General features: G+C 35.6%; 1 protein-coding gene across 2 annotated transcripts in view; it reads left to right on the top strand.

Annotated features, from left to right (window-relative positions):
- Positions 1–12,902, top strand: part of SMCHD1 (structural maintenance of chromosomes flexible hinge domain containing 1) — a 150,484-nt gene extending 137,582 nt beyond the window's left edge. For both annotated transcript variants that reach the window (XM_059138660.1, XM_059138661.1), the window contains 3 exons: positions 1,306–1,464; positions 2,749–2,863; positions 11,843–12,902. In XM_059138660.1, the coding sequence (XP_058994643.1) occupies positions 1,306–1,464; positions 2,749–2,863; positions 11,843–11,867 (299 nt within the window). In that variant the 3' untranslated portion in view covers positions 11,868–12,902. The remainder of the gene's footprint in view (positions 1–1,305; positions 1,465–2,748; positions 2,864–11,842) is intronic.
- The last annotated feature ends 1,447 nt before the right edge of the window (positions 12,903–14,349 follow it).

The raw sequence follows: 14,349 nt of genomic DNA on the forward strand, positions 1-14,349 counted from the left end.
ATCAAATGACAGGGAAAAATACATTTCAATAAGCAGTGCAACCAAATGTATTAGAAAAAAGAACCTTGTATTGAGTATATAATTCCTAGAGGCAGTCTTCCGGCAAGAACAAATACAAGAGGAATATTGGCTCAGAAAATTCTATTCAGACTTAGAGATTTCTTAGATTTTTATATTATAACTATATTTAGCATCTCCAAATAAAATGGACTAAATTGTAGAAAATTGCAAACAAAATTGCTTTAAATAAGACAGAAAACTTAGGTAGACCATTACCTGAAGAAGTGTTCAAACTTTAAATTGTTGCATAATATAAATATGGAGAATACCCAGATCATCTTACAAAATAAAATAGTACAGAAAAAGAAAACTAATATTACCATTCTTCAGTTGTGTTTAGGAAGTTCTTGGCACGGTTAAATAGAAAATGAGTTTAATAGTGAAAGGAATAGTTTAATGGCCTTATCTACAATGATTTTGCCCAAAATATGTGTATAGCTGACTTAATTTCTTTCTGGTCTGGTCTTTAGTGTTCTACCTTCAGAAAGAACTTCCTTGATGACCCTATCCAAAATTAGAAGAGTTTTTTGATATAGAAATACTAAAAGAAATGAGCAAACAAAATAATTTATACTTTTTAAAAAAAGTTTGCATGCAATTTTAAGGCACCTTGGAGAATATAGAAAGACAAATGACAAACTGGGAAAAATTGCAACATAAGGTAGAAATAGGTGTTATAGCTCTTACTATTAAAACAACCTTAAAAATCAAGAAAAAAAAGCAAAGATTATAGAAAAATAGAAAAATAGATTATATAAATAAGCAGTTGTCAGAATAATAGTATTTGAAGGCTTACTTAGGTATTGGATACTTTATTAAGCTTGTCACTGGAATGATTTCATTTACTGCTGCCCTCCTCATTTGATAGATAAGGATGTTGAGGCTCACAAAGCTTAGAGAACTTTCCCAAGTTTGAAACAATATATGTATTCATTTGCATGACAAAGTGAAAGAGTAGAAAGAAAATTGTTTCTGGATTACATAACTAAGGTAATTTTCTTCTCCATTATGTATTAAAGTCAAGCAGGTGAAAAAAATTAAAATTTATAAAGCACTGATTTTGTGCTGGGATCTAAGCAGCATTTTTATTTTGTCTGTTTACACTGAACAAAGTATTGTGGCTTTAAAAGTAGTTGCCACATGTTACTATAACATAATACCCATTGTTGCTAATTCTTCTTTCTTTAAACACTGACTTGATATAGTGTCTGTCATTTTAATCAGACATCTTTGGTTTCTTTGCAGATCTTCTTCAACAGTATCGTACTGCTGTGAACAAATTGAACAATGTGATAGAGGACCTTAACCGTCAGTTAGAGTACCTTCACACTCCTGATATGAAGAAGAAAAAACAAGAACTTGATGAACAAGAGAAAAATCTGAAACTGATTGAACAGAAACTAGGTTTGTGCTTGCTTTTTGTTACTTCTGTTTTCTCTTCATGAAGACAAATATTTATGATTAGAGTTGAACTCCAAGAAGAAAGAATGTGAATGATCCATGACTTAAGTTGACACTCTTGTCCTCCAAGTCATCTTTTTCTTTTTTTAAGTCTTTTTTTTTTTTTTAAGATTTTATTTATTTATTTGACAGAGATCACAAGTAGGCAGAGAGGCAGGCAGAGAGAGAGAGAGGAGGAAGCAGGCTCCCCACCGAGCAGAGAGCCTCATGCTGGACCTGATCCTAGGACCCTGAGATCATGACCTGAGCTGAAGACAGAGGCTTAACCCACTGAGCCATCCACCCACCCACCCACCTCCAAGCCATCTGATAAGCGATTGTAGGCTTTTCTCTTGGCAGGAGTAGTAGGAAGCATTCTCAATATTATTAATTTGTTTTCTGTAAATTAAAGTAGGTTCGCTTTTCTTGTAATAATCTCAGTCTTTTATTTATTTTTTCTGAGTCACCATACAGTACATCATTAGTTTTTTATGTAGTGTTCCATGATTGATTGTTTGCATATAACACCCAGTGCTCCATGCAATCCGTGCACTCCTTAGTACCCACCATCAGGCTAACCCATCACCCTACCCTACCCCAAAACTCTTCATTTGTTTCTGGGAGTCCATAGTCTCTCATGATTTGTTCCCTACTCTGATTTCTCCTCCTTCATTTTTCCCTTCTCCTAGTGTCCTCCATGCTATTACTTATGTTCCACAAATAAGTGAAACCATAAGATAATTGACTTTCTCTGTTTGACTTATTTCACTTAGCATCTAAGAACTTCTCAAACTCAACACCCAAAAACCAGATAAGTCAAAAAATGGGCAGAAGACATGAGCAGACACTTCTTCAAAGAAGACATAAAAATGGCTAACAGACACATGAAAAAGTGTTCATCAGTAGCCATCAGGGAAATTCAAATCAAAACCACATTGAGATACCAACTTACACCAGAGATAGAATGGCAAAAATTGACAAGGCAAGAAACAAATGTTGGAGAAGTTGTAGAGAAGGGGGAACCCTCTTACACTGTTGGTGGGAATGCAGATTGGTGCAGCCACTTTGGAAAACAGTGTGGAGGTTCCTCAAAAAATTAAAAATAGAACTGCCCTATGACTCAGCAATTGTACTACTAGGTATTTACCCCAAAGATACAGATGTAGTGAAAAGAAGGGCCAGGTGCACCCCAATGTTCATAATCCCAGTCTTTTAAAAGTTCATTTTTTACATTTTTTGTCTTTACAGGTATGACTCCCACACGTAAGTGTAATGACTCATTGCGCCATCCAACAAAGGTTGAAATGACAGATTGTCCAATTCCTCCTAAAAGAATGAGAAGAGAAGCTTCCAGACAAAATAGGTGAGTTTATTGTAACCTGAGAGTTATCATAGATCTTGAGTCATCATACTAACAGCATGCAGGTAACTGGGTGGTTTGGTCAGTTGAGCATCTGACTCTTGATTTCTGCCTTGATTGTGATACCAGGTTCATAGGATTGAGCCCCAGGTCAGGCTCCACACTGAAGGTGGAGCCTATTTGGGATTCTCTCTCCTTCTCCCTCTGCTCCTCCCCTTTCACACTCACTCTCTTTCTCTCTCTTTGTCTCTCTAAAAAAATAATGATAAAATAAACTTCTTAAAAAAATAAAAATAAAAGCCAATGTGAATTTATTTCTGATTTCCCCCTTGAGCCAGAATTAGGGGTTTTGTTTTGTTCTATAAACTAAGTGATGAATAATGAAAATAAAACATAATTATTATATTCTTCTAGGCTATACCAGTTTTCTAAATGATTTTTGCTAATTATTTGGAAAGGTTTATCATTTATGTTTTTTTTTAAATCAGTGTTAAGATTTAAATTGCTTTTCTGTTGTTTGGCTTACCTTGCAAATACATCACATTCTGCTTCATAAGATCAGCAGCTTGCTAAGTTAGAATATACAAAACCATTTGTATGTTATTTATTTAAAATTCGCATATAATAGTTGGTTTGGAAAATCAGATACCATTTACATAGCACACCAAAATCCCAGCAAAGTTATCTGTAGCCTAACTCAATTTTAAGAAAGCTGTCTTTTGGTGTTGCCTGGGTGGCTCAGTTGGTTAAGTGTCTGCCTTTACCTCAGGTAATGATCTCGGAGTCCCAGGATTCCTGGGATCAAGCCTCCCATCAGGCTTCTGCTCCTTCCTCTGACCACTCCTCCCTCATGCTCTGTCTCTCAATAAATAAAATCTTTAAAAACACACACACACACACACACAAGTTGTCTTTTTTAGATTAGATGTTAGTAAGGCCACCCTATAGGAGGATACCATGGTACTGGGGTTTCTTGTACATTATTTCCAAAGGTTTAAATATGGACTCTGCCAGAAAAAGTGTCTCATATTGACCTTCGAGGAGTTTCTTTGAGACTGTGGTATTTGAATTGGTATCCCATGCCCTATCCATCTACATATTCTACATTTATTCAATAGTTACTTGAATGTTTATTTTGTGTTATGTATTGCTGGGTGAGTAAAAGTGGCATGGTTCTTGCCTCCTCATGGAGCTCTATAATACTGTGCAGAAGGATAATTCGAAAAAGTAAATATTTTCCTGTGTACAATAATGTTAAGTTCTGTGAAAGAAAAAAAGGATGAAATTATATAAAATGGTGGGGAAACTATATTGGTTGTCAGGAAAGATGCATTTTAGCAGAGAACTGAAGGGTGAAAAGCTACCAGTCACATAGGGATTGGTTTCAGTCAGAGGGAAAAAAATAAATATGGAAGTTCTGAAAAAGAAGCGAGTGCGGCATGTTTGAGGAATTGAAAAGATGATTGTATGGCTTAGACATGGGAAGAGGGAGAAGTAAGAGTTTTGGAGAGGTAAGCAGAAGCCATTATCTGCATTCCCAAAAGAGAAATCTGTGTTGCAAAAAAATTGTGAGGTAAAATTCTTTATGTCACTGATATCTCTTGAATACCGAATACTGTATAAAAGTAAGGGGGAAGGATCGTGGAATAGCTGCCTTTAAAGTAAATTAAGGAGGAGAGCTACTGAAATGGTAACGAGATTATAAGAATGTAGTAGTTATCAATATGAGAGAGGTGTTTCCCACATGGGTATATGAATGATGTATATGAATGTTTATTATGGGTACACAATACATAGAAATTATTAAGCTGACCACTGAAAGTATGTTGGCGCAGTGTAGCACCAGAAAGAATCTTTGGAATGGATTTAACCTGTAATTTTTACAAATCATGAGTTCAGAATGATGCAGAAGAATCCTTACTGATGATCATTGGCAGTTGCTTACGCACCAACTCATTATTATAAAAATTGGTATATCCATGTAGTAAAGACGTTCTTTTTTCTTTTTTTTTTTTTTTTAAGATGTATTTCTTTCAGAGGAAGTGGGTTGGATTTGGGGGTGGCCAGAAGGAAAGAAAGTAGACTCCGTGCTGAGCAGGGAACCTCATGCAGGGCTCAGTCTCAGCTCCCTAAGATCATGCCTGACCTGAAACCAAGAGTCAGACATGTAACTAACCACACCACCCAGGCACCCCCTTTCTTTTCTTTTTTTTAAGGTGTGTTCTTACTTAAATGAACTGTTTTTCAAGATAACCAAATAATTGAAGAAAGTTCTTTTTTGTGTGCATGTGTGGAAGCGTAAGGGTAGTATTTAGTGATTCATGAGTTTCATGTAACATCCAGTGCTCATTACTTCAAGTTCCGTCCTTAATGCCCATCATCCAGTTACCCCATCCCACCACCCACCTCCCCTCCAGCAGCCCTCAGTTTGTTCCCTGTAGTTTTGTTTTGTTTTTAACATTTTACTTATTTACAAGAGCGAGCACAGAGGGAGAGGAAGAAGCAGACTCCTTGCTGAGCAAGGAACCTGATGCGGGACTTGATCCCAGAACTCTGGTATCGTGACCTGAACCAAAGGCAGTCGCTTAAATGACTGAGCCACCCAGGCACCCCATTCCCTGTGGTTAAGAGTCTCTTGTGGTTTGCCTCACTCTTCTTGTTTTTGTCTTACTTTTCCTTGAAGACTTTGTCTTTCTTTCTTTTTTTTTTTTTTTTTTTAAGATTTTGTTTGTCAGAAAGTGCACAAGCAGGGGGAGTGGCAGGCAGAGGGACAAGCAGGCTCCCTGCTGAGCAAGCAACCTTCAGGACCCTGGGATCATGACCTGAGCTGAAGGCAGACACTTAACTGACTCAGCTACCCAAGTATCCCAAGAAAGTTCTTTACAGAAGTTCTTCTTTTAAAAATTCTTTATAGAGGTGCCTGGGTGGCTTAGTCCATTAGGTGTCTGCCTTCATCTCAGGTCATGATCCTAGGGTCCTGGAATTGAACCCTGCATTGGGCTCCCTGCTCAGTAAGAAGCCTGCTTCTCCCTCTCCATCTGCTTGCTGCTACCCCTACTTATCCTCACTCTCTGCCAAATAAATAAATAAAATCTTTAAAAAAAAAGTTCTTTATATAAAGGATAAAATGTAAGAGGCATGATAAATTTGCAACATGATTTTGCCACCCCTAATGCAATAGTAGATCTCAGCAATAATAATAGATATTTTAAATGATAAGATAGAAAGTTGATGGGGAAACTTAATCATATAAAGATCAGATTGATCTACCTGAATCCACTGATTGATCTTAGCAATACTAAAAGCAGGACATTTGCTATTATTTGATTGAATAGGAAGTAACTGGAGTCCAATAAGGCTTCTAGGAAGTAGTAAGCACTCCAGAAAACTTTTTTCCTTTGGATGGTATGTAAATGGTAACCTCCCCGATGCTTGGAAAGGAGGTTAATTCATTGCAAAGAATAGATACTATAAGGCATAAGAGGTTAAATCTCTTATTTATTCATCTATTTACTTACTTACTTATTTATTTTAAGATTATTTATTTATTTGACAGACAGAGATCACAAGTAGGCAGAGAGGCAGGCAGAGAGAGAGGAAGGGAAGCAGATTTAACTACAAGTGTACAGGAAATAAGGGAAAGTTTATAGGGGAAAGTTAGATGATACCACGAGGAAGTATCAGCCAAATCCAGAATGTCAAGAATGGAACATAGCACATGGCAAATGACTTTTGTTAATGGAATTGGTGCCATAAAAGAAGAATAGGAAGAAGGATGAACTGTTTGACATAGAATAAAAATGATTGAAAAGTATAAGAAACAAATGCAATGTGAAGTCCTTGTCTGGATTCACATTTGAATCTTTCAGATGACAACTTTGAAAAAAATTGGAGAAATTTTAGTATCACCTGGATATTAGATATATTAAGGAATTATTTGTGTATAACAATGTAATAGTATTTACATTAAAATAAATATATTGTTAGAAATGTGTACTGAGGTAGTGGTGAAATAACGTGATATCTGGGGTATACCCTGAAATACTGCCAGAGAGATTAAAAAAAAAAGTGTGACAGGATATCAAAACAAGATTGGGAAAAATATAAAATTATTGCAGCTTGAAATAGGAGTTTATTATATTGTTCCCTTTATTTTCATGTAGGTTTACTATAATTGTTTTACAGTTTCTTTATTTACTTAAATTTATTACTTACGTAATCTCTACACCTAACATGGGGTTTGAACTCATGACCCCAAGATAAAGAGTCACATGCTCTTCTGACTGAGCCAGCCAGATGCCCCTACTATAATTTTTAAAGAAGTGTTTTTTTGTTTGTTTTGCTTTTGTTTTTTAAGTAATTTTTTTAAAGATTTTTTATTTATTTGACACAGAGAGAGAGATCACATGTGGGCAGAGAGGCAGGCAGTGGTGGGGTGGAAAGCAGGCTCTCTGCTGAGCAGAAAGCCCAGTGTGAGGCTAGATCCCAGTATTCTGGGATCATGACCTAAGCCAAAGGCAGAGGGTTTAACCCACTGAGCCATCCAGGCGCCCTAAAGAAGTGTTTTATTAATTTATTTATTATGGTGAGCATATTTCCAGTTTTCTAAGAGACCAGGGAGGAAATTCCTGCCAAACAGTTCTAGACTAATATGCATATTCTTGAAGCTGTACTGTAGCCTCAGCATTGAATTAGCCCCAAACTTTGCCATTAATACAGTACAACTACACATGTCACTGATTTGAATTTTGTTAATTAAGATTTTATAACAATTCAGAGGTAGTATGAGCTAGAGTTGATTTTTTAGTTTATCATTATGTTGTTAGTAGTGGTAGTATCTCTTCGCTGAAGTCATACATATAAATAAATCAAATGGTATATAAGATTTAGTGTTGCATTGTAATGTAAGCCACATCTGTGGCTTTAAAGTTTCCTGGGAGCTGTATTAAAAAGAAACAGAAGAGAAAAAAAAAAAAAAATAGAAGAAGAAGAAACTGTGAGACTTTTTTAAATAATTATTTTAACCCAGTATACAAAATATTATTGTAACGTATAGTGTAAAACATTTCTTGAGATACTTTAAATTTTTTTTTCATATAAAATCTTAGAACTTCAGAAGACAGCAAATCTCTAAGAACTAGTTATATGGCAAGTGCTCCAGAGATACACATGGCTAATGGTTAACTCAGTTGGAGAGCACAGTGATAAAAAGAGAGCTTATGATGATGAAATCTTAGATCCTATGCATCCTCACCCATCTTATTCCCCAGAAGCAACCTTTGCTTTAACTATTTAGTTTTGGTTATTCTGTTGTTGCCGATCTGTTTTTCACATACTCTGTCCATCTTATCAGCTTTAAGATAGTACGGCTCACCCACCCCCTTGTGTGGACGTCCATATTGCCTGGCCCACCTGAGGACTTCTGGACTGAATTGTTTGGAAATGTTTTAGAACTTTCCCTCCGTTGTAATATTATTTAGGTATAGTCTATCCTGCAATCATAAGCAAGTCCTCCATGCTTTTTTCAAAGGTAAAAAGCTGTAAACCACACATATATTATTTTGGCTATGTAAATATTTAGTACTAAGCAGAGTTGTGTCATAAGATTACATTGACATCCCTATAAGATTCTAGGCCAACAATTAGTGTTCCAAATGTCAGGATCAAATAAGTCTTTTTTACTGTGTATTAGTTTTTTAAAAACATGTTAAATTTTAACCCAGTCGCTGTTTAGACTGTTTCTTGGATATTGTTAATTTTTCTGTACTTTTTAATTTCCTTTTTTTTTCTTTTTCCTTTCACTGTTTACCTTCCTTTTTTTTTTTTTTTTTTTTAAGAATTTATTTGAAAGAGAGCAATCATGAGTTGGAAGCGGGGTAGAGGAGGGAAGAGAGGGCGAGAGAGAATCTCTCAAGCTGAGTCTGCACTGAGTGCAGAGCCTGACACGGGGCTCAATCTCACAATCCTGAGATCATTACCCGAGCCAAATCAAGAGTTGACACTCAGCAGACTGAACTACCGAGGCACCCTGTTTCACTGCTTACCTTAATCGCATACTCTTCCTACTACTACAGTGACTAGTAAAACTATACCTAAGTCTCATGGATCTTCTTTGGCTACTCTTGGGTTGAATCTGCTGTTTCTTGGATGCCTTGTGTTTCTCTCCTATAATAGAAAAAGTGTACAAAGAAACATGGAGCCCTTGTGTATCTGACAAAGCCTTCATTCTGCCTTAACATTTTTTTTAAGGATTTTATTTATTTATTAAAGCATATGAGAGGAAAGGGAGGGGGAGATAGAGAAAGGGAGAGAATCCTAAGCCCAACTCAGGGCTCGATCTGACAACCCTGAGGTCATGACCTGAGCCAAAACCAAAAGTCATACTTTTAACTGACTGAGCCACCTTGGTGCCCCCTGCCTTCACATTTGATTGAAGTTTTCTTAGGATAGTGGGATAGAAACTAGTCTAGAGTATACCAAAGGAGGAAGAACTGGGAGATAGTCTAGAGACAATGGGAGACCATCTGTTTGATGGAACCTGGAGAGGGTGTAGACTCAGGGGAACAAAAGAGAGGGGATGGGAGGAAAATGGAAAAGGAAAGGAAACCACATCCTAGGAATATGCCAAATTTTCAACCCAAAATTCTGAAAGTTTTATTTCATTGTTCCCAAGTATTAAAGATGCCACCACAAAGTTAGATAAAACTGGTAGTTAATCAAATGTTGGCATATTGGCTTCGGGTTAGTTGATGGCACCCTCAAGCCTTATCTCATGCTGGTACCTAGAGAGCTAGCAGCCTGATAGTTGGCTCTCCAGCCATGTGCTTGTAAAGCAGAGCCTGCTGGCCCATGGACCCTGCTCTGTTCTGTCCTACCTAAAATTTCCACTCAGAGGGACTTGATGGAAAAATAGTTCTGGTTTTTTGTAGAAGAAACAACAATGCAGGCCAGAACCATAATTCTTTTTCTTAAGTGTAATTGTACAGATAAGAATCATCATGCAGATGAAGGGAGTCACCAAGGTATGAGAAAAAGTCCAAGATAAATAGTAAAACCATCCCTGGAAGATGATTCAATGGAACTTTAAAAAAATTTTAATTCCTAATTAGATTTTCAGGGGGAGTTATATTCACAAAATTCAGTTTATTATTAGGAGAAAGATATAGCCAGGATAAGATAACAGATTATAAACTGTTGCAGAAATAAAAATTTCAAAAGACTAAAGTCAAACTTCCCAGAAAAATAGAAAAAATATATTTTTTCTATTCTTTGTGAAGACAAAGAAGGAGACATAGAGAATCAATTATGTTATGAATCCCGGAAAGTTAAAAAAAAAAAACAGAAGCAAAAATGTGTGGAAGAGAATTTCCCAGAGATAAATGAAAGGGTCCACTGAAAGCCCAGCACAATGAATGACAAATGATGTACCAAAATATATTTCATAGTAAAATTTTAGAATATTGAAGAAAAGGGGAGGAGCATAAATGTTTCCAGAGAGCAAAATACAACCATATTGCCGACACAGATTTGACACACAGAAAATAAACACAAAAAGTTAGCCATTTTTGTTTAGCTCTGTTTTGGCAGTGTTAGAAGTTATAGGTTGGGGGTGCCTGGGTGCCTCAGTTGATTAAGCAATCAGCTCTTGGTTTCTGCTCAGGTCATGATCTTATGGGTCATGTGATCAAACCCAGCGTTGGGCTCCATACTCATTGAGAAGTCGGCTTGAGGATTCTCTCCCTCTGCCCTTCTATCCACTTGTGCACACTCTCTCTCTCTCTTTCTCATAAATAGTGTTAAAAAGAGGAGTTTTAGATTGAAAATTTCGTATATTCTACTCCGTGGTTTTCTCCCCCTTTGCATCCTGTTTTTCTTTGGGAGATTTAAAGTCAGTTTAAATTTCCATTTTAAAAAAATTCTTTTTAAGATTTTTTTATTTTGGAGAGAGTGAAAGGGAGGGCTAAGGGAGAAAATCTCAAGCAGACTCCCTGCTCAGCTGGAGGTGGGGCTTGATCTCACAACCCTGGATCATGTTCAAAACCTGAGCAGAAACCAAGAGTTGGTAGCTTAACCGACTGAACTACCCAAGTGCTGCTAAAATTTAAATTACAGCGTTTGGGTTTTTTTTTAAAGATTTTATTTATCTATTTGAGATAAAGAGTGAGAACATACAAGTAGGGGATGGAGGGAGAAGAAGGCTCCCCATTGAGTAGGGAGCCCAATGTAGGACATGATCCCAGGACCCTGGGATCATAACCTGAGCCAAAGGCAGACAGTTAACTGATTGAACCACCTAGGTGCCCCATAAATTACTGTTTAATTAGTAATTTCCTCATTCTTAATCTCTGCCAGTTCTCTGTAGATCTTGAACTAATAATTCTTGTGCAATCTCAAAAACTAAAGAGCATTTGAAACAAAAATATCTTGGGGTGCCTTGGTAGCTCAGTTGGTTAAACATCTAACTCTTGATTTCAGCTCAGGTCATGATCTCATGTTTACTGTGTTCATCTCTGTATGAATGGAATTATGGTTTTTTAATGTTTTTCCTTTTGCTTGTCCTTATTTTGTGACTTTTCTGAAATAAGCATTATAATTCTTGTTTATTTTTAAAATAGTAATTTCATTTAAGGAAAGGGGAAAAGTGAAAATGAATATACCATTAATTTTCACTCATTTCACTCATATATTCAATGAATATACCCTTCAAAAGAAAAATGAAAATGAATATAACATTCCACAGAACTGTCGTCCAAATTGTTTCATCTTTACTCTGTATGTTAAGTACTGCTTTTATTTTGAGGACTTTTTATATGTGATATACATATGACAAGTAATTCTATACAAGAATTTAATTAAATATGTTTATACCAGGAATTATAATTAATGAAAATAGTTCCATTTGGTTTTTAACCATCTAGGTCTGCTGAGGGAGTTTAGGAAAACTGTGGTACATAAAATTTTTTTCTTTTCCACATTGACCAGGATTATAACCAAATCAGATGTATGAACAGTTACAGAGAAGAGGGGGCCATTGGTCTCATGAAGAATGCCCTGCCTTCTGCAGCTCTGTTTCAGAAGACCAAGAGGGTGACTTACCAGATTGAATATTTCTGGGGATGATACAACTATCTGGGCATGCATTTCCCTGTCAGTCCAGGTGGGACTGGAAACAGCCATTCAATTTTATGAATCTCACTGGACAGTATGGATTTACTGGAATTATTCCAGTCATCATGCCCTTTGGTTGTCATTATCTTGCAAATGTGTCAGAGGAAAATTTGCAAATATGGCAGTGACTGTAAAACTGGCACATGGCATTTATTAATCCTGAAGAAAAGCATATGTACTATTTTTCAGTATAATTATCATGGATATGCTAGAACTATTTCTTGAAAACAAGCCTTTTTATTACTTCTGTGTGAATTTATTTAACAAAACTCTTTTGTCTGTTGTGTCTAAGGAAAGTTCTAGAGGTTAGGTATTTAATTGTAAATATGTGAGGAAACTCTTAATGAAGAATTCAGAATAAAAATAGAAAAAGCACAGGTATCTGGGAATTCATTTGTTAAGATACATGAGAAAATGTTAAATTGAGGAGTGAACTTGTGACAGCAGTAGCATTTTAAATTTCTAAAGACTTATCCTGTAAATATATGTAAAAAATGCAGCAGCACCAATTTTTATAAGTATTGTTTGACTTTATTAATACTAGATGATATAGTCTCAGCCTTAATTCTACATTTTCATTATTTTGTAATTTTTTATTACTATTTTTAAAGGGTTAAAGAAGTCGTACACTCCCACGTTAATGTAATAATAGTCTGCTAGGAAGTTGCTGCAAAAACGTTCAAATTGTGTATTAATTCAGGCTAATGTATGTAAATGTCTTTGTGTAAGTCCAGGACTATTGGTTTGTGAAGTTACTTTGTAAGGAAATGCTTTTGGTACAGTTCTGTGTCCCAGGAAATGTGTGTGTTTTTTAATCCTTTCTGAAGATAACAGTGAGGTTAATAAAGAGGATTGTTTCTTCCCTGTTAAATAAGTGTTTTCCTTTTTTAACATTGAAAGCTTTATAAAAGTTACTTTGGTAAAAACGATTACTATATTGATTTATCTTTATAATTGGAAGTCATTTAACTGTTGAAGAAGGAAATGAATTGGCAATAGTTTAGCTAAAGGAAAGACTGGATTCCTTTTAAATGACTCTTGTTCTTACCAGTTAAATGTTAGTGCTAAAAGAGTTCCATCTTCTAAATTGTTTATACTTTTGACTGTATGAATTAGTTATTTACAATCACTGTGAAATGGGTGAGATGGTTATATTTTTAGTATGTAATTTTCTAATAATACTTGTTAGTAGAAAGTTTGCATTTGTGTCCTTTTTGTGCTGTCAAAATATCTTCAGTTATATCAGCTAAATATTTTCATGGGATCATCTCTTCTTCATGACTGTAATTTGTAAAATTATACATGTTTATTTGAGATTTTTTTTGCATGTCTGTTGAACACCTAGTATGTCTTTTGACTTCAAGAAGAGGTTGCTACTTTTCATTATCACATACAGGTTAAATTTAGGAATAGATTGGTAGCAACATTAAAATTCATTGTAGGACATTCAGCCTTAAAATATTAATTATCTTAAATATAAGGTGAAGTTTCTCCAAATCTGGCTTTGTGCAAACAATTATTTCATTTACAGATTCATCAGTAACCTTTGTGTGGCGATATCTTACTGTCTAAAATTAATTCCCTTTTGGAGAGTGATCAGATTGCTGTTAAAGAATCCCCTGTCCCAGTGACAAACAATTCATAGTATAGACAGACATTCTTAAATATATTTTATGTTAAGAAGCCTAAATTCAAGATCAAATAATGTCTGATAATATAAAATAGTTTCCCAATATTCTGATTCTTTAGACTATGCTCCAATAAACATGGAATAGAAAATACTAATTATATCTCCATAGAGTACTGTATTTAAATCTTTGCTAATAGCATTTGTGTACATCTACTTTTCTCACTTGTGTTTCTCCCCCACTGCTACTTTTTTTTTTAATTAAGATTTTATTCATTTATTTGCCAGAGAGGGAAAGAGAGATCACAGGCACAAGTGGGGAGCAGCAGGCAGAGGGAAAAGCAGGCTCCCTGCTGAGCAAGGAGCCCAATGCAGAACTCAATCCCAAGACCCTGGGAACATGATCTGAGCTGAAGGCAGATGCTCAACTGACTGAGCCTCCCAGGCATCCCTGTCGCCCTCCAGTTATTCTTAATTCTATTTTTTAGTTCTTGAGAGAAACAGAACTTTGTATTTCATTTTTCTATATTTTTATTTTAGTAAGTTTTATTTTAGAAAGAATTATGTACCTTGACTATGTACTTGATAGTCCACTGGGGAAGATTTTTTTATTGGTGTACTTAAATATAATTGGAATTCAGTTTTAACTTTAAAATAGCAGGAACAAAACCAGTATAGAATGAGACCATTACTT

Source organism: Mustela lutreola, chromosome 11, assembly GCF_030435805.1.
Source record: "Mustela lutreola isolate mMusLut2 chromosome 11, mMusLut2.pri, whole genome shotgun sequence".
NCBI classification, from domain to species: domain Eukaryota; kingdom Metazoa; phylum Chordata; class Mammalia; order Carnivora; family Mustelidae; genus Mustela; species Mustela lutreola.